Source organism: Xenopus tropicalis, chromosome 6, assembly GCF_000004195.4.
Source record: "Xenopus tropicalis strain Nigerian chromosome 6, UCB_Xtro_10.0, whole genome shotgun sequence".
NCBI lineage: Eukaryota > Metazoa > Chordata > Amphibia > Anura > Pipidae > Xenopus > Xenopus tropicalis.
The window spans coordinates 116308770-116335715 of NC_030682.2; the positions used below are offsets into that span (position 1 = coordinate 116308770).

General features: G+C 42.6%; 1 protein-coding gene across 1 annotated transcript; it reads left to right on the plus strand.

Moving 5' to 3' along the window:
• Positions 1 to 4122: 4122 nt before the first annotated feature.
• Positions 4123 to 21999, plus strand: ubxn2b (UBX domain protein 2B). Its single transcript, XM_004915186.3, has 8 exons — positions 4123 to 4370; positions 6656 to 6753; positions 10800 to 10932; positions 12268 to 12360; positions 13489 to 13598; positions 15377 to 15514; positions 16421 to 16582; positions 21018 to 21999. Exons 1-8 carry the CDS (start codon positions 4212 to 4214, stop codon positions 21178 to 21180), a joined length of 1056 nt encoding a protein of 351 aa, XP_004915243.2. The 5' UTR covers positions 4123 to 4211; the 3' UTR covers positions 21181 to 21999.
• Positions 22000 to 26946: the final 4947 nt, after the last annotated feature.

Sequence of the window (26946 nt, forward strand, 5' to 3'; positions counted from 1 at the left end):
GGCTAGCAAGCGCTGTAGCAGCTGGAAATCCACCGGCCTGCGCGTGTCACCCTTCTTCCCCTCTCACCTCCAGCCCTTGAGGGCCTGTGTAATTATGAAGTGCTTAGTGACATCCTGCCAACCTAGAAGCTTGAAGAAAAAGGCCAAGCCGGTGAGGCGCCTTTGCGCGGAAACTGCTGACCCGCCCCTGGCTCGCAACGCTACTAGGTAATTAATAGTGCTGTCGCATAGCTGGCGAGTATCCTCGCCGTTCCTGCCCTTAGCAAATTGTAACCACTCGCTCCATGCGTTACCATATGCTTGCCACGTTGCTGGGGTGACCGAGGACCTAACCAGGCTCAGCAGTTGTCCTCCACCAGGCGCCATAGGAATACTGGGCATTTTGCTCCCTCCCGTTCCGTATCCGGCACCAATTCTCTGAAGCTCCCCCACTGAAAACGAGAGAGAGCATCAGCAGCAAAATTTACACGTCCCGGCACATGCCGGGCACGGAACCATATATTGAGCTCAAGGCAGTGCAGGACCAAATGTCTTAGCAGAGCAAGTACTGGTAATGAAGAGGAGGTTAACTTGTTTATTGCGAATACTACGCTCATATTGTCTGTCCAGAAATAGATCTTTTTTCCTGATATTCTATGACCCCAGATTTCCACCACCACCACTATGGGGAACAGCTCCAGCAGAGTCAGGTTTTTGCATAGCCCTACCAGGGCCCAGTTATCGGGCCATTGTTCTGCGCACCAGCTCTGGGCCAGGATGGCTCCGAAACCTGTGGAGCCGGCGGCATCGGTGAATAAACTCAGTTCCTCGTTAGACACTTCTGTGTCCATGAGGCACGTGTGCCCGTTGTATTGTTCTAAAAAGGTTTGCCAGACCTTCAGGTCTTCCCGTAACTGCTTTGTTATCGTAATAAAGTGGTGGGGCTGCTTAATGCCACATGTGGACAGGGATAGTCTCCGTGAGAAAACCCGTGCTATGGGCATAATGCAGCAGGCAAAAACCAACAGACCCAGTAAGGACTGCATGCTGCGGAGCATTACTTTTTTTGCTACTGTGATCTCGGCTACTGTGCTTTTTAGTCTCTGCAGCTTGTCATCGGGGAGGCGGAAGACTAGTTCCACCATGTCGATTTCGATGCCCAGAAAGGATAAAACGGTGACCGGACCTTCCGTCTTTTCCCTTGACAAGGGGACTCCAAATTTTGCCATGAAAAATTGGAATGTGCTCAGCAGCAGTTGGCACACGTTGGTGTTTGGGGGGCCTATGAACAGGAAATCGTCCAGGTAGTGTATGACGGAGTTATACCCGGTTTCGTGCCTCACTACCCATTCTAGGAATGTGCTAAAGCACTCGAAATAGCGGCAAGATATTGAGCAGCCCATGGGAAGGCACAAATCATAGTAGAACCGGCCTTCGAATTGGCAACCCAATAGATGATAGCAGTTGCTGTGTATAGGGAGAAGGCGGAAGGCAGACTCGATATCTGACTTGGCTAGTAGCGCACCCTTTCCTGCCTGTCTCACTAGGGATACCGCCCGGTCAAAGGACACGTATGAGACTGCCGCTGCTTCCTTGCCGATCCCGTCATTTACCGATTTTCCCTTCGGGTGGGAGAGGTGATGGATGAGCCGGAATTTTCCGGGCTCCTTTTTCGGCACGACACCCAAAGGGGAAACGTGTAAATTTGGGAAGGGCAGGGATGGGAAAGGGCCGGCCATGCGGCCCAGTGCTACTTCGTTCTGCAGTTTTGTACCGTAAGTAAACGCGTCCCTAATTAACGCGGCTTCCCCCTTCCTGTGGTACTGGTCTAGCCATGGCGACATCTTTTGGACGTTCACTGGTGTCCTCGCCGCGAACCATTGCTGGAGTTTTTGGTGGCACCCTGGTCTTTTTAAAGCATTGCAGGGCCGAATGGGCCCCGCCACAGAAATTGCATTCGTGCTTGAATTTGCAGTTCCCGAAAAATCTGCAGTGCCCTTCATTGAAGAGCCAGCAGACTCCGGGACGTCTTGCTGCCACTGTGCCTTGGGACCCGGTAGAGGAAGCCGCAGTGGCACTATGCTGAAAGGGCGATTTTGGGGTCATCATGATCCTTAGCCATGCATCAGTGGCTTTCATATCCCAACCCAGCTCTGGTTTAAGGGCCAGTCTGCGTCTAAATTCCTCATCGTAGCGCCACCATGAGGCGCCCCCGTGTGTCCTGTAGGCCCCATAAATGGAATCTAAGTAGACGAATAGCTCTGAGCATTTAGCCGGGAATTTTTGACCTATGATGCAGGCTAGGACCGAGAAAGCTTGTAGCCAGTTGCCAAAGGTTTTGGCCACCTTTGGCTTTTTGTCGTCTGATTTGTCAAATCTCCTTTCCTTGTCCACTGTGGGCTGCTCAGGGGAGACGAGGGACCATATATCAACGTACTCGTTCCTCCAAATTTTTTCCCTAGTCTCCCCTGACAGGTGACAACCCAGGGGGGATACCCCACAGAAATATGTATCCTTCAGTGGGCAAGGAATTGAGATATTAGTGTTAGAGGTGGAGGGGCCTATTTTTTCCATGATGGCTTGCAATGCAGCCAAGATTTCCGTGCCACTACTTGCATGTTGGCCCCATGCCCTGACGCATGAAAGCTCACCTGCTGGGTTCCAGTCGTGCTGTGATCGGTTGTGGCTGGCCGGAACAGGGCATGCAGGTGCTGCTACTGGCTGAGATCTCGGGTTGTACCCAGATGTGTCACGTAGCCTAGGTCTGCCTTGGTGGTAGTCAGTGTCAGCTGGGCTGGGACTGCCATAATAAAGGGGTGCTCTGGGTGAGGTTGATTGTGTGGAGGCAGCCCTCCGTACGACCATGCTCCTGGTCAGGGTGGGGACTGGTTGGTGGCTGGCCGACACCGTGCTGGTCGAGCCAGTGGAATGGTGGCGCCTGCGTGCCCCAGTGTCCTGGGGGGCCCTTGGTGCGGGTGTGCCCGCCATCTGCCGGGCGCGACTTGAGTGTGCCTGTGCCGGGGGTTGGGTGTAAAAAACCTGAGGAAAAGGCTCCGAGATATATGATTCAGGTGGGGAGGGGTGGGGGGGGGGATGTGGGCTGTGTGGAGAAGAAATGGTCTGGTGACAGGCTGGGTGACCTAGAGAAAGCTTCCTCAAGTAGGAGCTCTCCTTCCTCAACCTCCTGTGAGACAGGGGCCGTGTGCCTCATGACTACAAGGGGCCCAGTGCTGCAGTGGGGGGTGGGGGTGGTGAAAAGGGGTACTTGGCTGGCAGGTACACTGGGCTGAGGAGCTGCCTCAGCTGTGGGGGCTATAGCGCTTTGCGCCTGGGGTGCTTGGGGGGGCCTACGTGTAGCCCTCTTCGCCTTATTAGAACTGGCGGAGGGCTTTTGTGTGGGGGCCGCATTGGTGGCAGTGGCGGAGCCGCGTGATGTCACGCGGGCCCCTGTCCTAACCTCCGTGCGCTGCCTTGCCGGCGCGGCAGTCGGAGGTTGGGAGGCAGCGGCGGAGGTCATGCGCCGGGTAGTCCTAGGTGGACTGGGGCTCAGGCGGGAGGGAGGGCGGGAGCGGCGAGGCGGTCGCCTACTGGCACTGCTCGCCGCTTGTATGCCTTGTACCTGTGTGTGGCTGCACCAGCTCCTCGGCTCCCTCGGCCGCTAGTCTGGCCCGCACCTGCTGGAGGAGCTCGTCGCTCATGGCAGTGAGCGGTCGCAGGCAGAAGGCAGATGAGGGAAGAGAGCAGATGATCCTACGTGCTGCGGCTGCTGCCAGTGAGTGAGATGCTGCAGGGTGAACAGTGAAGCAAGGGGGAGGGGGGAGCTGTAGGAGTGTACATTTTTTCCCCTTCTGTAACAGGAACCGTTAACCCCTCGAGTAGTGGAGGGAATTAGGCCCTTGCTATCTCCACAGTCCCTCAGCGCTTTCCTTAATCACTTCAGCGCTGTCCAGAATCCAGTGGCAACCTGACCGCTCTCTTCCAATGTAGGTTCACAAAGAGCACAACTCAGTGGATCATAATGAATGATAGCTCTGCACAGTGCCACCTATACACCGCACTCTCCGAGTGCAAGAGCACCCGGCCAGCGCTGCCCCCTTCCCGGGCCGGATCCGTTGCTATGACAACCCCCCAGCGTGCCTCCGGGCCCAGCCTGCCCGGGATACAATGGGTGACGTATTGGCTGTGACGAGTGACGCACGGTGCGGGAGCTTGGAACGGATTATTGATTAAAGATGGAGGAAAGAGAAAATTCAGAAGAAGGCGACGACGATGCGGGTGAAGAAGGGGAGGAGGACCAAGGATGTAGTGAGGATGGAGGAGAGGTGGGGGCGGAGAGAGAAAAAGAGGTGGAACTAAAGGACTCACTGAGGCCGTCAGTGCTGGACCTGCAGGTGTGTGACTGGCAAGGGGCTTCTGTCGGCTCACTTACATGCGTAGCAGTGCCGTAGCACTACAACAGGAATCCCTGTGCCCAGCGCTCTGTACTGTAGCACTACAACAGGAATCCCTGTGCCCAGTGCTCTGTACCGTAGCACTACAACAGGAATCCCTGTGCCCAGTGCTCTGTACCGTAGCACTACAACAGGAATCCCTGTGCCCAGCGCTCTGTACTGTAGCACTACAACAGGAATCCCTGTGCCCAGCGCTCTGTACCGTAGCACTACAACAGGAATCCCTGTGCCCAGCACTGTACAGCAGCACTACAACAGGAATCCCTGTGCCCAGCACTCTGTACCGTAGCACTACAACAGGAATCCCTGTGCCCAGCGCTCTGTACCGTAGCACTACAACAGGAATCCCTGTGCCCAGCACTGTACAGCAGCACTACAACAGGAATCCCTGTGCCCAGCACTGTACAGCAGCACTACAATAGGAATCCCTGTGACCAGCGCTCTGTACAGCAGCACTACAACAGGAATCCCTGTGCCCAGCACTGTACAGCAGCACTACAACAGGAATCCCTGTGCCCAGCACTGTACAGCAGCACTACAACAGGAATCCCTGTGCCCAGCACTGTACAGCAGCACTACAACAGGAATCCCTGTGCCCAGCACTGTACCGTAGCACTACAACAGGAATCCCTGTGCCCAGCGCTCTGTACCGTAGCACTACAACAGGAATCCCTGTGCCCAGCACTGTACAGCAGCACTACAACAGGAATCCCTGTGCCCAGCACTGTACAGCAGCACTACAATAGGAATCCCTGTGACCAGCGCTCTGTACAGCAGCACTACAACAGGAATCCCTGTGCCCAGCACTGTACAGCAGCACTACAACAGGAATCCCTGTGCCCAGCACTGTACAGCAGCACTACAACAGGAATCCCTGTGCCCAGCACTGTACAGCAGCACTACAACAGGAATCCCTGTGCCCAGCGCTCTGTACCGTAGCACTACAACAGGAATCCCTGTGCCCAGCACTGTACAGCAGCACTACAACAGGAATCCCTGTGCCCAGCGCTCTGTACCGTAGCACTACAACAGGAATCCCTGTGCCCAGCGCTCTGTACCGTAGCACTACAACAGGAATCCCTGTGACCAGCACTGTACAGCAGCACTACAACAGGAATCCCTGTGACCAGCACTGTACAGCAGCACTACAACAGGAATCCCTGTGACCAGCGCTCTGTACAGCAGCACTACAACAGGAATCCCTGTGCCCAGCACTCTGTACCGTAGCACTACAACAGGAATCCCTGTGCCCAGCGCTCTGTACCGTAGCACTACAACAGGAATCCCTGTGCCCAGCGCTCTGTACAGCAGCACTACAACAGGAATCCCTGTGCCCAGCACTGTACAGCAGCACTACAACAGGAATCCCTGTGCCCAGCACTGTACAGCAGCACTACAACAGGAATCCCTGTGCCCAGCGCTCTGTACAGCAGCACTACAACAGGAATCCCTGTGCCCAGCGCTCTGTACAGCAGCACTACAACAGGAATCCCTGTGCCCAGCGCTCTGTACAGCAGCACTACAACAGGAATCCCTGTGCCCAGCGCTCTGTACAGCAGCACTACAACAGGAATCCCTGTGCCCAGCGCTCTGTACAGCAGCACTACAACAGGAATCCCTGTGCCCAGCGCTCTGTACTCAGTGCGCTGCATTGTGTAACACTGCTGCTACACACAGGGTCACAGTTTGAGCCTGTACAGGGGCTGCCAGACAGGTGCCAGAGGGCATTTATATTCTCGCGTACCCTGCACAGCTATAGAAAAACATATTTGTTGGGCCCAGTAACTTCCTTCTGCCCCCTGCTTGGTTGTTCCCCTGGGCTTGGATATGGTAAATGCGAGCTGCCTCTGTGCCAAGAGATGGCAGAAATCTGCTTCGGTGTACCCCTGCTTTGCTAGATTTAAAGTCCAGCCTATTATTTCCGTTTTTCGTTAATGACAGATGCAATACTGTGACAACTGTGTGTTTATATGTCCTTTTAAAGGGGAACTAAAAGCCCTCTCCAGCATTGCTCCTACATAACACACCCAACTAATTTTGTAAAAACGAACTATTCCCATGTACCAGGTAAAAAAACAGAGATGGGCATAGGGTTGGTGTCTGCCATGTCTGGCCAGTTCCATGGTGTTGCCATTGTTGCAGGTTTATGGGTCTGGCTTAGTCATCTTTAAGGGAACTTTTAAAGGCCTGTGTGACACATTGTCACCACTGTATTTTCATTTTAGTTGGCACTGGCTCGACTGTGTGAGGATGAATACAGAGATCAGCCATCAAAAATGCCCGTTTTAGGGCTGCAAATTAATGAAGATCATTCATTTGAAAGGTAAAACTAAAAATTAATCCCAACTATCTATCTGTCTGTCTGTCTGTCTATCATCTTTAAATTCATGTGACATTGCAGTACAGACACGAAGTTCAGAATATTCCTATTTAATAATAACTAAAGTGCAGTTTTCTTTTAGGCTATTTATAAATGATGTGCAAGCCAAAACCATCAGCAACCAAAAAACACATATTTAGCTGGGGTGCCAAGCTCTGCCAATCCCACTTGTGGCATTACCACGCCCCGAATTCCTCCACCTGTCGTTGGTTTGTTTACACACTCAAACCTTCCTACCCTAGCCCCTTTGGTAAAGCCAGAGTTGGGTAGGAAGGTATGGGATTACAAATAATGACAGCTTGCCGTGCCAGGTCTGGGTTGGGAGAGGGTGGGTTAGGGTTAGATGCAGGTTGGCTTTTTGTTGCACATCACATTTTCATTTAGTGGAATGAATGCTGTGTATTTAGGTGCACTAAAACTCCAAATTAGTTTATTTTTGTTTTATGTTAAAGGAGAACTAAAGCCTAAAAATGAATATGGCTAGCAATGCTGTATTTTATATACTGGACATATAGTGTCAGTTAAGAGGTTCAGAAGCCCTATAACAGAAATGAAAAGTAAAGCAAATTGGCAAATGAGGTTAAGTGTTGATAAATGCAAGGTTTTGCACTTTGTTAGAAATAACATAAATTCAAGTTAAACACTAAAAGGTAGTATGTTGGGGCATCCGTAACTGTGAGGGATTTGGGGATTTTTGTGGATAAACAGTGTAACTCTAGGCAGGGCCACTCAAAGGCTACTAAAATAAATAACTTACTGTCTTCCATAAAAGAGGGCATTGACTTGAGGTATGAAAACATAATTTTGCCTCTTTATAGGTCCCTGGTTATGCAGAGGAGTATGCACCTTGAGTAGACAGTGCAGTTTGGGGGCTCCAGTCCTTAAACAAATACTGTTCTGGAAAAAAACATGTTTTTTTCAAAACACATCAGTTATTAGAGCTTCTCCAGCAGAATCCTGCATTGAAATCAATTTTTTTTTAAAGTTTAAACAGATTTTTTTATATTTAATTTTGAAATTTCACATTGGGCTAGCCATTTTCTACATTTCCCCGAATGCCACAGCCATGTGACCTTTACTACACTTTACTGCTGCACTGCAAATTAGAGTGATATCACCCCCCTCCCATTCCCCTCAGCAGCCAATCAGCAGAACAATAGGAAGGGAGCAAGATAGCAGCTCCCAGTAGGTATCAGAATAGCAGTCAATAGTACGAAATCCAAGTCCAGCTTGGGACTCCTCCAGTTACATGGGAGTAGGAGAAACAATAGGTTACCTGAAAGCCGTTCTAATGTGTAGCACTGGCTCCTTCTGAAAGCTCAGACTCAGGCACAATGCACTGAGATGGCGCCTACACACCAATATTACAACTAAAAAAATACATTTGTTGGTTCAAGAAAAACATTTTAAATGGTAGATTATAAATGGTATAGATAGGTCTGTATAAGTATGTGTGTGTATGTGTATATATATATATATTTTTTTTTTTTTTTTACTGGCAATCATTTAAAAGGGTTGAACTTTTGTATTTTTTAGCCCACATTAATTATGTAACTATGTAGTGATCAAGGCCTATAACGCTGTCCACAGGAGATCTCTATCTTATTCTTAAACTACAAACCGGATTCCAAAAAAGTTGGGACACTAAACAAATTGTGAATAAAAACTGAACGCAATGATGTGGAGGTGCCAACTTCTAATATTTTATTCAGAATAGAACATAAATCACGGAACAAAAGTTTAAACTGAGAAAATGTACCATTTTAAGGGAAAAATATGTTGATTCAGAATTTCATGGTGTCAACAAATCCCAAAAAAGTTGGGACAAGGCCATTTTCACCACTGTGTGGCATCTCCCCTTCTTCTTACAGCACTCGACAGACGTCTGGGGACAGAGGAGACCAGTTTCTTAAGTTTAGGAATAGGAATGCTCTCCCATTCTTGTCTAATACCTCTAACTGTTCAATCGTCTTGGGCCTTCTTTGTCGCACCTTCCTCTTTATGATGCGCCAAATGTTCTCTATAGGTGAAAGATCTGGACTGCAGACTGGCCATTTCAGTACCCGGATCCTTCTCCTACGCAGCCATGATGTTGTGATTGATGTAGAATGTGGTCTGGCATTATCTTGTTGAAAAATGCAGGGTCTTCCCTGAAAGACATGACGTCTGGATGGGAGCATATGTTGTTCTAGAACCTGAATATATTTTTCTGCATTGATGCTGCCTTTCCAGACATGCAAGCTGCCCATGCCACACGCACTCATGCAACCCCATACCATCAGAGATGCAGGCTTCTGAACTGAACGTTGATAACAACTTGGGTTGTCCTTGTCCTCTTTGGTCCGGATGACATGGCGTCCCAGATTTCCAAAAAGAACTTCGAATCGTGACTCGTCTGACCACAGAACAGTCTTCCATTTTGCCCCTACTCCATTTTAAATGATCCCTGGCCCAGTGAAAATGCCTGAGCTTGTGGATCTTGCTTAGAAATGGCTTCTTCTTTGCACTGTAGAGTTTCAGCTGGCAACGGCGGATGGCACGGTGGATTGTGTTCACTGACAATGGTTTCTGGAAGTATTCCTGAGCCCATTCTGTGATTTTCCTTTACAGTAGCATTCCTGTTTGTGGTGCAGTGTCGTTTAAGGGCCCGGAGATCACGGGCATCCAGTATGGTTTTACGGCCTTGACCCTTACGCACAGAGATTGTTCCAGATTCTCTGAATCTTCGGATGATGTTATGCACAGTTGATGATGATAGATGCAAAATCTTTGCAATTTTTCGCTGGGTAACACCTTTCTGATATTGCTCCACAATCTTTCTGCGCAACATTGTGGGAATTGGTGATCCTCTACCCATCTTGGCTTCTGAGAGACACTGCCACTCTGAGAAGCTCTTTTTATACCCAATCATGTTGCCAATTGACCTAATTAGTGTTATTTGGTCTTCCAGCTCTTCGTTATGCTCAAATTTACTTTTTCCAGCCTCTTAATGCTACTTGTCCCAACTTTTTTGGGATTTGTTGACACCATGAAATTCTGAATCAACATATTTTTCCCTTAAAATGGTACATTTTCTCAGTTTAAACTTTTGTTCCGTGATTTATGTTCTATTCTGAATAAAATATTAGAAGTTGGCACCTCCACATCATTGCGTTCAGTTTTTATTCACAATTTGTTTAGTGTCCCAACTTTTTTGGAATCCGGTTTGTATCTTGAGAGTCAATAACACTGCACATGCCTAGTATCCTCTGGGATGCTGTTGAGAAGGTGTTAGCATTTGTCAGAAATTATCAGACAGAAAATAAGGCTAGATGGTCACAGAAGCAGATGTTACATGCTGGTTATTAAATGATACATAAAGTGAAATTCAGTGGTGGGTATTAATGTGTTGCTGGGGCATTGGATAATCAATGCAGTACCATGCTCATGGACTAGTACCCTGGCCAGTGCACTTTTCAGTGGGCAGGCCTGCTGTTTTAGTAATTATATTTACTGGGGGGATCCCTAAAACATTGGCACCCCCAGTGAATATAATTTCACCTGATGTACTAGTTTATGAAACAACACATCCATAAAGGAAACACAAAAAACGAAGTCCAAAACAGTATAAACAGTATACCACTCATTAAAGAACAAGGAAAGGTCAATTCACCGAGGGGTGCCAATATAGCAATATTTTCCCCAGTTATTCTCAGCTCCAGCATTGTCTTCCCTTCCTGTACCATAAACTTTCTTTCCTTCTCATTTAATGAGTGGGCTCTGTGTACTGTAACATACTAACCATATACTAGGGCTGACTGTGCTCCTTCATGCATCATATATGTAATGCACATCATAAGCATAGTTTGATAGTTCCATAATGTAATATGGGACTGGTGTGTACTCCGACATTGTAAAATGTGGAGTAGCATCAAGAATACTGTAATTCTGGCATTTGCAAATGTATTGGTATACAATATAGACGACTAACTGCATTTAAATGTTTAAAGATCTTATTCAGGTAATGCCAAAATCCCGTCTCCAGGGAAAATTGTGAATGAGCTTTTTAAGGAGGCAAAGGAGCATGGAGCTATTCCTATTGATGACGCCAGCAAATCCTCTGGAGCTTTTTATAAAGCCAGAGTAAGTTTCCCTGTACAGTTACATTCTTTGTAGAGAATATATCGGTCTAAACCATATCTGCATTTTATTGCATGCACTATCCAACGTAGGGCAACTGAGATAATTTATTGTCTAATAAAGACTTCAAGGCCTTCACATGTACAGCTTAGAATAGAGATAAGTGATATTATAGAAACCTTGAAATATATCATGAGAATTAAAGGACAAGACAACTTATTTTGTTGTATTTTGTCCAGTGATCCCCCATCCCTTCCAATATATTCTATTTTTTGTTGTTGTTTTTTACTTGGATTGGCAGTATCTCAACAAATTTACAGTCGCCTTCTTGGATTCTGCTCCATGCGCTATACTGTGGGCACTTACCATGTTCCATTCCCATAGTGTGGGAGGCTGTGCTCCTATTAGCAGTAACGTTAACCCTTGTAGGAGGATACTATCAGCTTTCCAGAACAGGTACGAGAAGTATGCTTTATCCCAAATTTGTGATGCCCTTTTTTATGGGCTAGGTATATTTTATAGTTACCTTAATAGGCTTCACTAGAGAAGCATGTACCTGTAGTGGCACCTGGCTACAAAGAGACACTAAATGAAGCTGTATTTACAGAAATGCCTTCCTGTATATATGGCGTATACAAATTCAGTAGAGGAATTCAAGCACACTGGGGATAAATAAAATAATAGTTATAGCTAAGTGCCTTAAGTTAACATTTACATTAACTTTTTAAGCCCCAGAGCTGGCTGATAGCTAATGGGATATGATGTCCTTTGGTAAATCTTTTTTTTTGTATGGCCTCTCCTTCAGTTTTGTAAACTGGAATTCATTAATACTGATTTTCAGATGTCCTTCCACATCTTTAAATTCCCCATTGGCCTGCTAAACCTCTGTTGCAGACCTGCATAGCTGCCCTTCCAGCCAAAGGAACCCTAATAACCAGCATTGATATACTAACATTATAATAACTACTTTTTCCTACTCCTTTTTTTCCGCACAGTCTGGTGCTCGATGACACACCATGCCCACTTTTCCTCTGTGTCTGGGTCACAGGAGGGGAAAATTAAATGAGAGATGTAACACTAGTTATAAACAAGGCTACATAGTAGTAATAGCAGTAAAGGTTTGTGAAAAGACCCCACCAAAACAGTAGCAAGAAATAAATGTAACAGAGTGCCTCATTATCAACATCACATGACTTATTTCATTGCTTCTACTGCTTGGAATAATATTTTCCATTAGCTTTTCATATATCACTTCTTTTTATCAGCATCTTTCAGTTATTACTGTTTCAGAGCTATCCCCAGTGGCAGCCACACCTCTGTTATTCTTTTCTCACTTAGACATTTACTGGTAGAGGCTACAAACTTGGTAATTCATCAAAAAGAGAATTAGAATACATACAGGGTGAGGAGCCATTCGAACAAGGACAAGAGGTAAGTGTCTGTAGTATTTACATCATTTTGATGACAGTGATTTAGATTTGCCGTAGTATTGTATTCTATATGATGTGATAAATCACATGGTTTCTCCTCCATCAATTCCTGTATAGATCAACACAGTTTCTTCCCCATATTCCCTCCAAAACCATGTATTGTTTTTTTTTACTATGGAAAGGGAATGAATTTGAGTAAGGTAGGTTAATAGAACATAGGTTAATAGAACATTTGTGGTGACTACAAATCCTTTATTCCATATTATGAACTTACCAGTGGAAAGTATTATATTAACAATAATTAATGCCTTCAAAGTTTCCAAAGCAGTTTCCCATCTTGGACCTTGTTGGGCCATCTTGTGTCAGTCACACTGCACAGGTTAATTGTGCTTTGTAGTGATGGAAAGATTGGGATTTGTCAGAAATTTACACAAAGTTTTGTCACATCTGTCAAAGATACAGTAGATAGCAATAGATGTGAATCAGCAGAATAGATGATGAGGAGCTACTGGGGCAGCTTTGGAGGCACAGCTTACTTCTCCATGGTGGGTTAGGGTAAGTTCTTTGTGTAACGGTAGTTCTCTTTTAAATAATCTATATCCTTTCTGCCCTATCAGAGCAAGTAAACTTTCATAGATGCTTAACAGTATCTTAAAATGTAAAAATCATTTTAACAAATATGTAGTTTTCAAATAAGCTCTCAAATATAATGCTTTTTACTGGGATAGCTTTCAAGGGTTACACATTCTCTGTATCTGCTATCTGTCATATGCGTCACTGATAACTCAGTCAAGGCTAATTGACCATTTCAAGGGAATAATGCTGTCACTGTGCCATTGAGCTGGTAGTGCTTTTTCATCTGCTGCCAGTGCTACTGAATGTCCATGAACTTTGCCATTGAAAGTCCAACAAAAAGCAAACTAATTGCATGTGCCTTGTGTATCATATGTCTATAAATAAAGGCATGTTAAAATTTTCAGTAGATATTTTGTGTATTTTTTTAAGTTCAAATATTTACAAATCATGTACTGTTAATCTAGGGTTGTGTTATTATCAAAAAACAATAGAAGAAGTATAGCGGTCACTGTGTAATAGAGCTAACAATCTAAAAGCTGTTGTACTTTTTCAGATTCAAATTTTGCTCAAACTCTGGAGCAATGGTTTCAGTTTAGATGATGGAGAACTGAGGTCTTACTCAGATCCAATAAATGCTGAGTTTCTCGAATCAGTCAAGAAAGGGTAAGATATGTTTTTTACAAATTTTGAGTAAAACATACTGTCAAGATTTAATTAGCACAGCAACCTTAATTATCTGCATATATGTGTTTAGAAATACAGTACTATGGCCAGAAGTATCTGCTTAAAGGAACAGTAACACCAAAAAATGAAATTGTTTTAAAGTAATTCAAAAATAATGCACTGTTGTCCTGCACCGGTAACAATGGTTTGTTTGCTGTAGAAACTCAACTATAGTTTATTTAAATACCCTGTTGTATAGCCGGGGGCAGCCATTCAATCTGGAATAAAGGAGTAAATGCACAGGTTATATAACAGATAAGTCCTGTGTTTTATCTGTTATCTGCTATGTAACCTGTGCCTTTCTCCTTTTTTTCCAAATGGAATGATTGCCCTCCAGTGGCTACACAGCAGCTTATTTATATTAACTATAGTAGGGTTTCTTAAGCAAGCATGCATCTTTTACCAGTGCAGGGCAGCAGTACATTATATTTTACTTACTTTGATATATTTTCATTTCTTAGCGTTATTGTGATTAGCCTTGTTTGCAGCTTCTCACCCATAAATTTCTCCCAACGAATAGTTCTTGTGCTGGTGTTTAAGTTGGATCCACTGTACAAGTTGCTCTGAATAAAAACTCATTCATAACTTGCCATGAACTACTGGCACAGGTGTAGAATTTTCAGGGTAGGCTAAACACATTTACAAATAATCCAGCTTTACTACAAGTATTACAAAAAGCATCGACTACACTACTGCAAAATGCAATTTAATGGGACCTTATAGTACCCCGTACCTACCTCTGGTTGGTGGTTTTGGCATTGTAACAGAATCACTACACAATGATGTACCCTAGTACAAAATTCACAGTTGCACTAAGTCACTTCGGAAGGTGTCCCATTAATACCCAATAGGTCTAGCATTTATTGGCTGCTTTATATTTAAAGCCATCCTGAAGTAATATGGTTGTAAATTTGTGACTTCCAACATTGCACTTTCACAGTCCTAAGTAACCCACATGGCGTATTTGGCTCATAATTGAGTTTTCTCATTTGGCTGATTAAATATGTTGTAATAGGTATAATCATGGCATAGCTAACCCAACATGTACCAAGAATTGTAAAACCTGAAAGTATACTACTTCATTCCAGTACTGAAGATACTGTAAAACTGTGGCTGGCCAATGTGTACTATCTTTGGTATCCCTATTTCAATAAATAAATATTTACAATTATATTTTATCTTGTAGATAGACAATTTACAGACAGACAGCGATTTGCAAGAAGAAATCAGCTTTGCAAATGCAGCCAACTCTAATGTTTCTTTCTAGTACAGAGCGTATGAGCCGAAGCATTGCCGGTGGTCTTTACAATGGAGTTATACAGATTGCAATGACTTTAATTCAGCTGGAAAACCCACCACATATGAAAAACCAGGCATTTTAATCAGATATTAACTATGGGGCTGCCTTAACTAGGTTTTGTACTGTATGGTTGCTTGTGTTACTGAGTGAGAATAGCATTCTGGGTGATTTTATGTGTCCATTATAGGTGCATTGTTCCTAGGTGCCAGTCCAGTTGGCTGGACAAAGGTGCTATAAAGGGGCATAGCCTCTATAATTGTGCCAGGCAATATATACTGTAGGTCACCCAAGAGGTATTCCAAAAAGCCAAAAACATGGCATTCATATTTTACACTGAATCAGTTAAAACACCATGTTAAAAATAGCTCACTAAATTCATATTTCACCTATAATATTATTTCCAAATGTCTCTGCTCAGAGAGATTCCTGTAGAGCTCCAGCGACTCATTCATGGAGGTCAGGTAAACTTGGATATGGAAGACCATCAGGACCAAGAATATGTTAAGCCACGGTTAAAATTTAAAGCATTTAGTGGAGAAGGAAAAAAGCTTGGAAGGTATAGTTTTTTATTGAGTATTTTTAAATGTGTGTGTGTGTGTGTGTGTGTAATTATGGCATGCTATAATCATTCATGGTGTATCCTTAGGGAAAAATGTGCCTACATTTTGCCTATAAGGATATCAGCCATGGTGTCACCAAAATAAATTGTTATGCTTAAGTTGTATGTTAGCATTATATTAGCCATGGATAGTAGAATCTGTGCTGGCTGTAAAGGACAATAATGGCGGTGCTTCAATGCCAAGCAGTCAGGGCACCATTTTCAGCGAGTTTGTATATTATTCCTGTGCTTGCGTGGGTTTCCTCTGGGTACTCTGGTTCTGCTACTTTACCAGTTGGCTGTTTGCTCTATGCTTCTCTGATGTTTACATGGCAACATGAGGCACAGCAGATCAGAGAGCAATTGGCAGTAAAAAGTCAAGTAATTTTTAACCCTTTTCGAGGTAACCTAAGGCTAGCCCTGTTAATGTAACATCCAGATTACTGTACAGTTTCCCTTGCTTTAAATGCAACAAGTTTTACCTTTTCTGAGGTCTCCTTTTTAGGAGAAAGGAAAGGCTAAGTCACTTGGGGGTGCTAAAATGTTAAGCACCCCCAAGTGAATTTTATCGCTTACCTTGTAAAATGGCTGCTAAATGCTGTGTTTTTTCCCTGAGGCTGGTGCAATTGTTCTTAAAGGAACACTGTCCATTGGAAAAAACTCAGCAATTGGACTCGCTTGAAGATGCAAAAATGTTGCTACCTCTAATGAATCCACCTTTCCTTCTTGCCCTTTAACATACAGTAGTGTACCTTTTTTTTCATTACCTTTTTTGCATCCATTAACTGCCATTGGTGAATATGTGTAAATGGTACGGTTAAATTAGAATTCTGGAATTGCTTTCCAATTTTTGTATCTTTGCAGCCTTACACCTGAAATAATCAGTACCCCATCCTCACCTGAAGAAGAACACAAGAGATTTCTCAATGCTGAGGTTGATCTTGATGAACATGTACCAACAACCAAAATTCAGATTAGGCTAGCTGATGGTACCCGCTTAATACAAAGATTTAACCTCAGTCACAGGTAAGAGCAAATCCACAGTTGCTGTTCTGTTCTGTTTTTACTATTTGCATTAAGATACATGGTCCCCAAAAAGTTCATTAACTGCAGTTTATGAGTAGTGTAATAGGGGGAACCCTAAATGATTCCCAGCAGCTTTAGTTTTATTACATTTAATAGCATTTTCCTGACTGTTTCTGCACTAGACTAGTGAATGTTAAATAGAGCAATTTAGTACAACATCTGTTAATGTACCTGGTTTATTGGATTTTTTTTTTTTATAACTGTATCATAATTAGGGATGAGTGAACGTTTGCACCGGTACAGTTTGTCCGGCAAACTTTTTCACAAATTCATGATAGATTTTCTCCCAGCAGATGTCATTAATCTCCCCCCTTGCCTTCCACAACACCCCCCCTGCGCCCCCCTGTCTGTATAAGGGGCTATTTGTAGGACTACAATAACTAGAGATGCACTGAACCAGGTTTTTTGTGTTCTGATGAATCCACCCCGAATTCGAACCCTAATTAGGATCCAGAAGGGTCAAAAATCACTGCGCGCACAGCACGCGGTGAAAAATTTTTTCCCCCTAACATTTAACCCTTCCGAATGCTAATTAGCATATGCTAATTTATGCTAATTGGGATTCAGCCAGGACTGTGGATTCGCCTGAAACCGAACCCTGCTAAAAAAGGCCAAATCCTGGCCGAATTCCGAACCGAATCCTGGATTTGGTGCATCCCTAAAATTAACCTTAACCACAATGTAATTTCACTTTTCCAGTAACAGCATTTCAGTGAAATTTAGCTGTGGTTCTGCAAACTGCCTTAAAATGCCTTGAGTTTGCTAATTGCTAATCCTAAACTGTAAAAATGGAGTCATAGGTGAGGAGTAATGAAGCTTTAGGCGAGAAAATCCCTCAATTTTTTAATGTAAATAGGTATTCACCATTGTGTTCTAATCTCCTTGCTGTTCATGAAGAAGGTGTTTAGTTAGCTAATCAGTTCCTAAAGGAACAATATTTTCAGCTATGATGGGTTTGTCTTGTAGCAGACAATAGTGTGTGAATAGTACAAATTTTGTAGAGTACATTGGTTCAAAAGATAATATAAAATATTTATTATAAATATTATATGAAATATATATAAAATAATATAAATTATATTTATATATAGGTGGCCATACACGAGCAGATCCGCTCGCTTGGCGATGTCGCCAAGCGAGCGGATCTTCCCCCGATATCCCCACCTACGGGTGGGCGATATCGGGGAGCATTTAGGGTAAAAAAAAAATAATCCAATCGTTTGGCCCTGGGAAAAGAACTAACGTTTCAGCTGTAGCACCAGCCTTTATCAAAGTTACAAAACCAAGTAAAAGTGAACCATATATACAGTGTATGGCGGGAACATTCAAAAAGTGATGTGCATAGGTGATGTGACAATATCCGCCCATTTCCCACCCAAAAAGAACAATACACAATTCCCTCCTCCCCACTTAATTAGCATATAGTAAGACACAAAATCTAACATAACGAGTGAAACAAATAGAAACATAATATTAAGTATAGTGTAAAGTATACGAAGTGACAGTCACTGTACAGATAGAGGAGAGATCAGAGACCGATAATGTGTCTAAGAAAATGGAGCATTGTTGGGTCCAGAGGGATTACAGAGAATAGAGCATTGGTGGGTAAGGAGGGTAAAGAATAGACTGTGAATGAGGTGAATACATAGTCCGACACCTAGAGAGAAGTAAAGGAAAAACGTGATCGTATCAGGATTGTATACTCTGGTAGAGACATAACCCCAATAATGCCATCTCTATGCCTGCCTGTTCTCCGTTCTCCAAACATTATTTTCTACTGGATTAGGGTTATGTCTCTACCAGAGCAAATAATTCTAATTTTTTTAAAAATAATTTCCTTTTTCGCTGTAATTATAAAACAGTACCTTGTACTTGATCCCAATTAAGACATAATCAATCCTTATTAGAGGCAAAACAATCATATTGGGTTTATTCAATATTTAAATGATTTTTTAGCAGACTTAAGGCATGGAGATCCAAATTACGGAAAGATCCCTAATCTGGAAAACCCCAGGTCCTGAGACATGTATATTATTTCATCCTAATTGATGGAGTGATAATGATGCGGGGAGGGTCTCTTGGTTTCCAACACGTTGTGTCACTGCCCTCACATCATGTTTGAATTTCCCGCCATACACAGTATTTATGGTTGTCTTTCATTTGTTGTTGTAACTTTGACAAAGGCTGGTGCTACAGCCGAAACGTTCGTTCACTTTTTGCATTAAAAATACACCTGCGCGTTATAATATATAACATAGTAGAGAGAGGGCATGCACCACAAAATGATAAAATGTCTGGGTGCCTGGTTAAACTTTGGAAATATAGGTAACAGAGGACTTAGCACTCATAGGTCTTGGTGAAAAAAACATAAATGTTCTTTAATGTGCAAAAGTCGACGTTTCGGTCACAATTTAGGACCTTTCTCAAGATAAAGGTCTTGAGAAAGGTCCTAAAATTGTAACCAAAATGTTGGTTTTTGCACATTAAAGAACATTTTTGTTTTTGTACCAAGACCTGAGTCCTCATATATATATACATTTTCCCTGATGAAAGTTCCTGTTAGGAACTGAAACGTCGGATCAATAAAAAACCATGTAGCCAAAATTTTTTTTGTTGCTTAATTTTTATTTTGATATATTATTTCTCAAAGACCCGTGAGTGCTGGCCTGTATTGCTCTTATATTTGTATTTTTCTGCATAAGCACCCGGGCAATTATCACTCTGTATGTGGTGTGCTTCCAGTACTGGAACTATATATATATATATATATAGTATTCAGAATGTAATGGAGATCTGCACATCACAGGGCTTAGAGATGATAAAGAACACCTAGGGGCAGATTCAACAAAGTACGACAGGTCTGAATACAAAAAATTCGTATTTTTTTCTAAAGTTTTCAACTTTTGCGTATCTTCTGCGATATTTTCGTACATTTGCGCGGCTTTTTTGTATTTTGTGGCAAAATGCGCGACAATTTGTGCGTCAAAACCGTATTTGTTGCGTCGAGTACGAACATTTTGGATTCATTCAAGCTTCGGTATTGTGACTTTCCTTGGGCCAGGTTGGAGCTGCAGGGTGCCATTGAGCCCTATGGGAGGCTTTCCTTGGGCCAGGTTGGAGCTGCAGAGTGCCATTGAGCCCTATGGGAGACTTTCCTTGGGCCGGGTTGGAGCTGCAGAGTGCCATTGAGCCCTATGGGAGACTTTCCTTGGGCCAGGTTGGAGCTGCAGAGTGCCATTGAGCCCTATGGGAGACTTTCCTTGGGCCAGGTTGGAGCTGCAGAGTGCCATTGAGCCCTATGGGAGACTTTCCTTGGGCCAGGTTGGAGCTGCAGAGTGCCATTGAGCCCTATGGGAGACTTTCCTTGGGCCAGGTTGGAGCTGCAGAGTGCCATTGAGCCCTATGGGAGACTTTCCTTGGGCCGGGTTGGAGCTGCAGGGTGCCATTGAGCCCTATGGGAGACTTTCCTTGGGCCAGGTTGGAGCTGCAGAGTGCCATTGAGTCCTATGGGAGACTTTCCTTGGGCCGGGTTGGAGCTGCAGAGTGCCATTGAGCCCTATGGGAGGCTTTCCTTGGGGCAGGTTGGAGCTGCACAGTGCCATTGAGCCCTATGGGAGGCTTAGAAAATCCTGCACAGAAGGATCAAAGTCAGAAATCTTTTCCTGCCATTTACGATCGTCAGACAGGAAAAATTCATACTTTGCAGAGCAAAGTATGAATTTTTCTTACTACCATATGCAATTTTTTCCTACTTTAAAAAGCACAATACAAAGAATATCATACTTTTATAAATCTGCCCCTTAGTGTTCTTTATCACCTCTAAACCCTGTGATGTGCGGATCTCCATTACATTCTAAATACCTTATTTCGGACTGCACCCAGGCCATCAGAAAGAGCAATTAAACGTGAGTGCTGCTACCATTGACTGTATATGTGTATATATATATACATATTGCACTCACATTGTTAGATGCAGTTCAAGTGTATTAAAAGTCCATTCCTGTGCCAATTCCACAATATTTCGTAGTTGTCTTCTTAGGTCTTCTTTTTTAAACATGTAAGGTACAAAACATTATTCAAAATGCAACACTATAGCTTCTTATAGATACATAGGAAATGACAACATCACATCAGTTCACCATTACATGTTAACCTTCCTGGGTCCTCTCCTTGAGAAAGGTCCCAGGGAGGACTGAAACGTCACGTTGGCTTTAAATATATATTTTTTATTTGCACAGAAATCCCAGTGTTGCTGGTCTTTTTTTGTAAGAGATATATATATATATATATATATATATTATAACTTAATATATCTTAAATATTAGAACTTAATGACCAAATGCTTTTAAAAACTGTATTATGTTTCCTTCCCTAGGATCATGGATGTGCGCCATTATATTATCCATGCCCGATCAGACTTTGCCCAATGTGATTTTGCTTTGGTGACTACATTTCCATTTGTAGAACTTACAGATGAATCCCAGACATTGGAGGAAGCTGATATTCTCAACACTGTGATTCTTCAGAGGCTAAAGTAGCCCTGATGATATTCAAACTGCTCTAGTATCGCTCTGTATAAGACTCTGTCCATAATGTACCTGAAGCACTTGAGAAAAGTTCTTGTATTTTATATAATTGAATGGTTCTTAATTTTTACAACTACAACATAAAATCTGTGTTGTAATCCACATTTTGTTTTAAACTGAATAGTCATAATTGTTTCATAGCCAGTATTTCATGTGTTGAGTTAGTTTACGGCAAATCCGCAAAACTATTTTTAGAAAAAAGTATGTATTTATTGTGCTGTCATTCTATACTTACTTTCTTAGAATGTTATTTTTGAAACTTTAATTTACAAATTCCCTCAACTACGTTTAATAGAAGGGTAAACCAATGCCTATATGTGTACTTGCATGAAGTTTCCTCTCCCTCTTCTTTTAATGGTAATGGAAAGGGCTGCTTCTGATGCCTTCTTTTCCATATCAAGCCTGGGTGAGGAACATGTATTAATAACTTGGGAATGAAAATGATTTGCACTTAATAAGCATAGATTTCTGACACCAGAAATTGAAGTTTTTTTGTACATCTATCATAACACTGTATTTGCATGTTATTTATAATTGCCATAAAAATATTTGCCCAGTGCTTTTACATTATCTATCTGATCCCCCATGTTCCTCTATGAGGGAGGCTGCCTTATTTGTGCCGCAGTAGTATGTTGGCATTAGAAGCTATAACTGACAGGTTAAGAAGGGACAGTCAGGTTTGCAGAACAGACAGGAGGTTAACCACAAATTCAATTTTAGCTTATCACAGAGTCAAGTAAATTAGTTAATTAATAAATAATTAATAAGTAACAATTAGTCAATAGTTATGAGCAAATCTTTATCGCTTCAACCAAAATTTGTGTAACTGCCATTGGAGTCTATGGAGGTATTGTTTTTTTTTTCATGGTGAAACCTGGTGAAAAATTTGGCTTTATCACTATTAGTTAGTTAAAGGGATTGTGTTATGATTTTTATGGTGTACTTTTATTTCTAAATTATGCTGTTTACTTAGCAAACAATTCACTATGCCATTTAAAATTTTATTCTTGAACCAACAAGTCAAAAGGGTTGAGGAGACCGCCTCCATGCAAATAAGTCAAAAGGGATTCTGGGAACAAATTCCTTAAGGCTCTTAGAAAACTCCCATTTACATGGGTTTATCCTATAGGCTTAAGCTTACCCACTGGGTTTTTAAAGCAGAAGCCAGGATAATAGCTGATCAGATTCTCTGTAGTTGGGAATCTGATCAGCTATTATCCTGGCTTCTGCTTTAAAAACCCAGTGGGTAAGCTTAAGCCTATAGGATAAACCCATGTAAATGGGATTTTTCTAAGAGCCTTAAGGAATTCTTGAACCAACAAATGCATTTTTTTGTTGTAATATTGGTGTGTAGGTGCCATCTCAGTGCTTTGTGCCTGAGTCTGAGCTTTCAGAAGGAGCCAGCGCTACACATTAGAACTGCTTTCAGGTAACCTATTGTTTCTCCTACTCCCATGTAACTGGAGGAGTCCCAAGCCGGACTTGGATATCTTAGTATTATAGTACTATTCTGATATCTACCACTTTTAGCAATATAGGTGTCAGGTTGCTGCTATCTTGCTACCTTCTCGTTGTTCTGCTGATTGCCTGCTAGTGGAAAAGGGAGGGGGGTGATGACACTTCAACTTGCAGCGCAGGTTTATCAGAGCAAAGGTCACATGGCTGTGGACCAGGGGAAATGAAAAAATGGCTACCCCATGTGAATTTCAGAATTAAATCTGAAAAAAAATCTGTTTGCGCTTTTGAAAAGCTGGTTTTAATGCAGGATTCTGCTAGAGAAGCTCTATTAACTGATGCGTTTTTCCATGACAGTATTTTAATTTTGAGGCTAGAGCTTGTTTACTGTTAAAGTATCTTCATGTTTAGGCTTCTTTCCATTATTAGGCTTAGTGATGTATTGCTTAAATTGTAAACTGGAGAATTTTGGAACATACTGTAATTATTAAGGCCAGTGTCAAACTGTTTTAGAATACAATTCTCTGTATCATTCTGTTGCAATAACATTTTGAGAATAAAGAACAGTACAGTACAGTACAGGGCTGTCCCTTGTGTTTGTTCAGAAGGTTCAGAAGCAAGAAAACCAGCACAAAAAGCAGACCATTAGTAAACAACCAAAATGTGCAGTCTGCAAACACTCGCTGTGCAGATATGAACAGAACACCTGCTCAGATTGCAAGGAGTCACAAGAAGAGCCAACAACTATAACGATACATAATGTGGGTGAGGATGAAATCCCAAGCACAGATCAACAAAACTCTCACACTCAACCTGAAGTTTCAGGGATTGCTACCACATCCTTTATAGAGGAGGTTCTACCATCCACATATTTTATGACACCACCACTAAATGACTTCCTAGACTGGACCGAGTCCACAAACCATTCATACACAAAAGAGAAAGAGACTTCTACAACAACTGGAATCCTACTGCTCATCGCCAGATATTGATGACACAACAGAGAGCTATCTGACACATCATCTGACGATATGGTAGAGAAACAAAGGAGTATAGTTATTACAGATATAGCCAAATGGCTACTTAAGGAAATGTTGGCTACACTAAAAAGATGAGCTCACTACAGCATCAGAGGCGGCTGACAGGGTCTTAGGGGAACAACCTAAGAAGAACAGATCTTTTCCTGTAATTAAGTCAGTTTCCACTCTAATTGATACTGAATGGTAAAAAGCCTGACCACAGAATTGTACTTACTCAACGTTTCTGTAGTAAGTATCCTATCCCAGAGGTACAAAAAAAAAAGCTGGGATACTACACCAAAGGTGGACACAGCAATTGCCTGCGGAAGATGCAGCTTTTAAGAAGCCATAGGATAAAAGTTTTAAGTCCACACTAAGGGGCATATTTATTATGCTGTGTAAAAAATGGTGAGAAAATTTGGCAAACATCGCCAGGCTTTGCATGTGTAAAAATCAGGGTAAAATAGGAGTAATTGTTTTACGTGGTTTTTCTTCCGCCGGAACTTAAAACATAAACATAAAATAACGGTGTAAAATCTGGTGTTCGGACGGCGATCTTCTCTGTTTATTTTACACAGCTTTTTACGCTGTTTTTTTTGCGAAGAAAGGGGGTATGAATAACAGCATGATGCAAAATCTCCTTTAGTAGATGGAAGACGGAAAAACTGGATTTGGCAAACACGTATAGGACACGTGGATACTATCCCTTCTCAAAAATGGATACCTCATTCCATTTTCTTCTTGCTCCTCCCCCTCGCAGATTTGTTCTGGCAGTCCACAGACTACACGGTTTTTACTCCAATTTATTTCTGGTAAAGAAGGAGGGCACCTTCCATCCTGTACTCGGTCTCAAGTCATTAGAATGTTTTCATACAAAATTGTTACAGTCGGTGATGGCCTCAATGGAGCTGGATGTCTTCATGACCACCATAGACTTACAATACGCATACCTTCACATACCAACCAGGGAGACATCCCAGAGGAAATTGCACTTCACGAAGGGCAACATTTTTCCGGGCACTACCATTTGGACTCTGTATGGACCCACACAACTTTACCAAGGTGCTTACACTCATAGCAGCACATCTCAGAAAAATGAGCATCTCAGTCTTCCCATACCTAGATGACATAGTGATCTGAGCCCCATCCTATGTACAAGCCAAGAGAGACACTCAGATCTGCATCACTCTAGTACAACACGGATGGGTCATCAGTTACAAAAAGAGCAACCTGACACCAAGTCAGGAAATACAGTTCTTAGGGATGATATTCAACTCGGTCACAAGATAAGTGACACTAGACAAATTTGTTAATACTACTATCAACTTCTTCTCCAGACAGTGGCTATCGGCATAGGATTTCCTCAGACTACTGGGCTACGTGGTAGCTTCACTAGAAGCAATTCCATTTGCCAGGTTCCGCATGCAAATGTTCCAAAGACACTTTATCAGTCTGTGGAACAAGAACCACCACGACCTGACACAACGAATATCTCTTACGAGATCGGTCTGAGACTCGCTACAATAGTGGACAGCTTTGGGATCTCCCACTCTGGAACATCACAACAACAAACAATTGGTCAGATGTTGATCAGGCAGGTTTGATTTTCCCGTTGGATCAAGAACCGGATCTGCGTGTTGATTCGGTCCTCAATCTGACAGCCTGCATGGCGGCAATTATGAGCCAATTGTATATCACCTATCTCAAGGCAGGCATATTGTGGAAAGATTTGCTCATTTGGCAACCTCACATTGGCCCATATATAATAAAGAGCACTAAGTTTGCCCAGGTGCAGCAACCCATAGCAACCAATAAAATGTTTGCTTTTAAACAGGTGACCAGTAAATGCTTCCTGCTGATTAGTTATATAAGTGATTAGACAATTATCAAACTTTACTCTTATTAGATTTGCCCATTAGTCTTAGTTCTTCCTATTCTTTTCTTGTCCTTTTCTTCTTTTTTTTTCTGTGTTTTTTTCCAGCGCAAAGCATTCTTTTTTCCAGTGAAAGAGAATGCATGTTGAAATTCTAACACAAATTCGTTTTGCTAAAACTATGAATTTTGCTGCAAAAAAAGTTTGCTCATCCCTAATGGTAAGTAATTGCGCACAATGCACAGTAAAAATATGATTAGCTGGGAAGTTCTCTGTGTTGTTCAGTTTTTAATATTTGCTGTTGCAAGTTGTTACAGCGCTGAAAACTACTGTCATTTACAGCATGATTAAATGGAAAGCTTTATAATGGCAATAGAAAAGATAAACTAGTTATCTCAATTAGATAAAGGGAATTCCCTATCTTCTTTATGAATACAGTTAACTTCAAGGCTGCTTATGTTCTACACCTTTGCCCTTTGGCATTAGTTTATTCTATTATACCCTCATACAATCAAGAGCTGCATTTTTCATTATTACAATACGTGAAATAAGTTACATGTAGCAACATCGTTGTGAGGCTGAGAATATGCACACATCCATCATGTTCAACCCTTTGCAAAATTCCTACTTGTATTTCTCCTTTTCCAGGGGACCGTAACCACATAAAGCTCAAGTCTCTCAGGTTCACTCAGAAGAAAAACACCCTGACAGCATATTATACTTATAGATTTAGGGCCAGACATTAATATTTCATTATAATTACTCAAAAACACAAATTTGTGCAAAAACATTGAAAAACACTAATACAAAACTTCATAAAAGCTGTCCTGGTCATGTAGAAGTCAATGGCAGCTGTCCTAGGCAAACTGTAATAATTTCTATTTAATTTGTGGTTTTAGAGGTTTTTGTAATTTTTTTTTTTTATTTTCTAAGCGCATAAAAATTCTTATGAAAACAAGAATTTTAAAGGTTTTCTTATTCATATTCGTTCCATGTTCTTATTTGTTTGTGCTTTTTATATTTGGATTGTTAAATGAATAAGTCAACATTCGTGCTCTTTTAAGTCACTTGGAGGTGCCAAAATGTTAGGTACCCCCAGTGACTTAAATCACTTACCTTGTACCCCGGGCTGGTGCCCCTGTTAGGAGAAGACCGCACCAGCCCGGGGTAGCTGCCAGCGTCTCTTCTTCCCTCTGCCGGCTTCACGCGCCTGCACATGCTCAGTAGAGTGAAAAGCTGAACTTTAACAAAAAAAGTCGCCTTTTTGACTCTACTGCGCATGCGCCGACCCAGGGATTCCGACGACAGAAGAAATAAAGAAGAGGAAACACTCGCTGCAGGTACCCCGGTGCTGTTCTCTCCTAACAGGGG

Excerpts from the sequence above, each read along its gene's own strand:
- ubxn2b (XM_004915186.3), top strand. The coding sequence starts at position 4,212 with ATGGAGGAAAGAGAAAATTCAGAAGAAGGCGACGACGATGCGGGTGAA. Across the intron at positions 4,371-6,655 it reads CGTCAGTGCTGGACCTGCAG|TTGGCACTGGCTCGACTGTG; the intron begins GTGTGTGACTGG and ends TTTTCATTTTAG. Across the intron at positions 6,754-10,799 it reads GAAGATCATTCATTTGAAAG|ATCTTATTCAGGTAATGCCA; the intron begins GTAAAACTAAAA and ends AAATGTTTAAAG.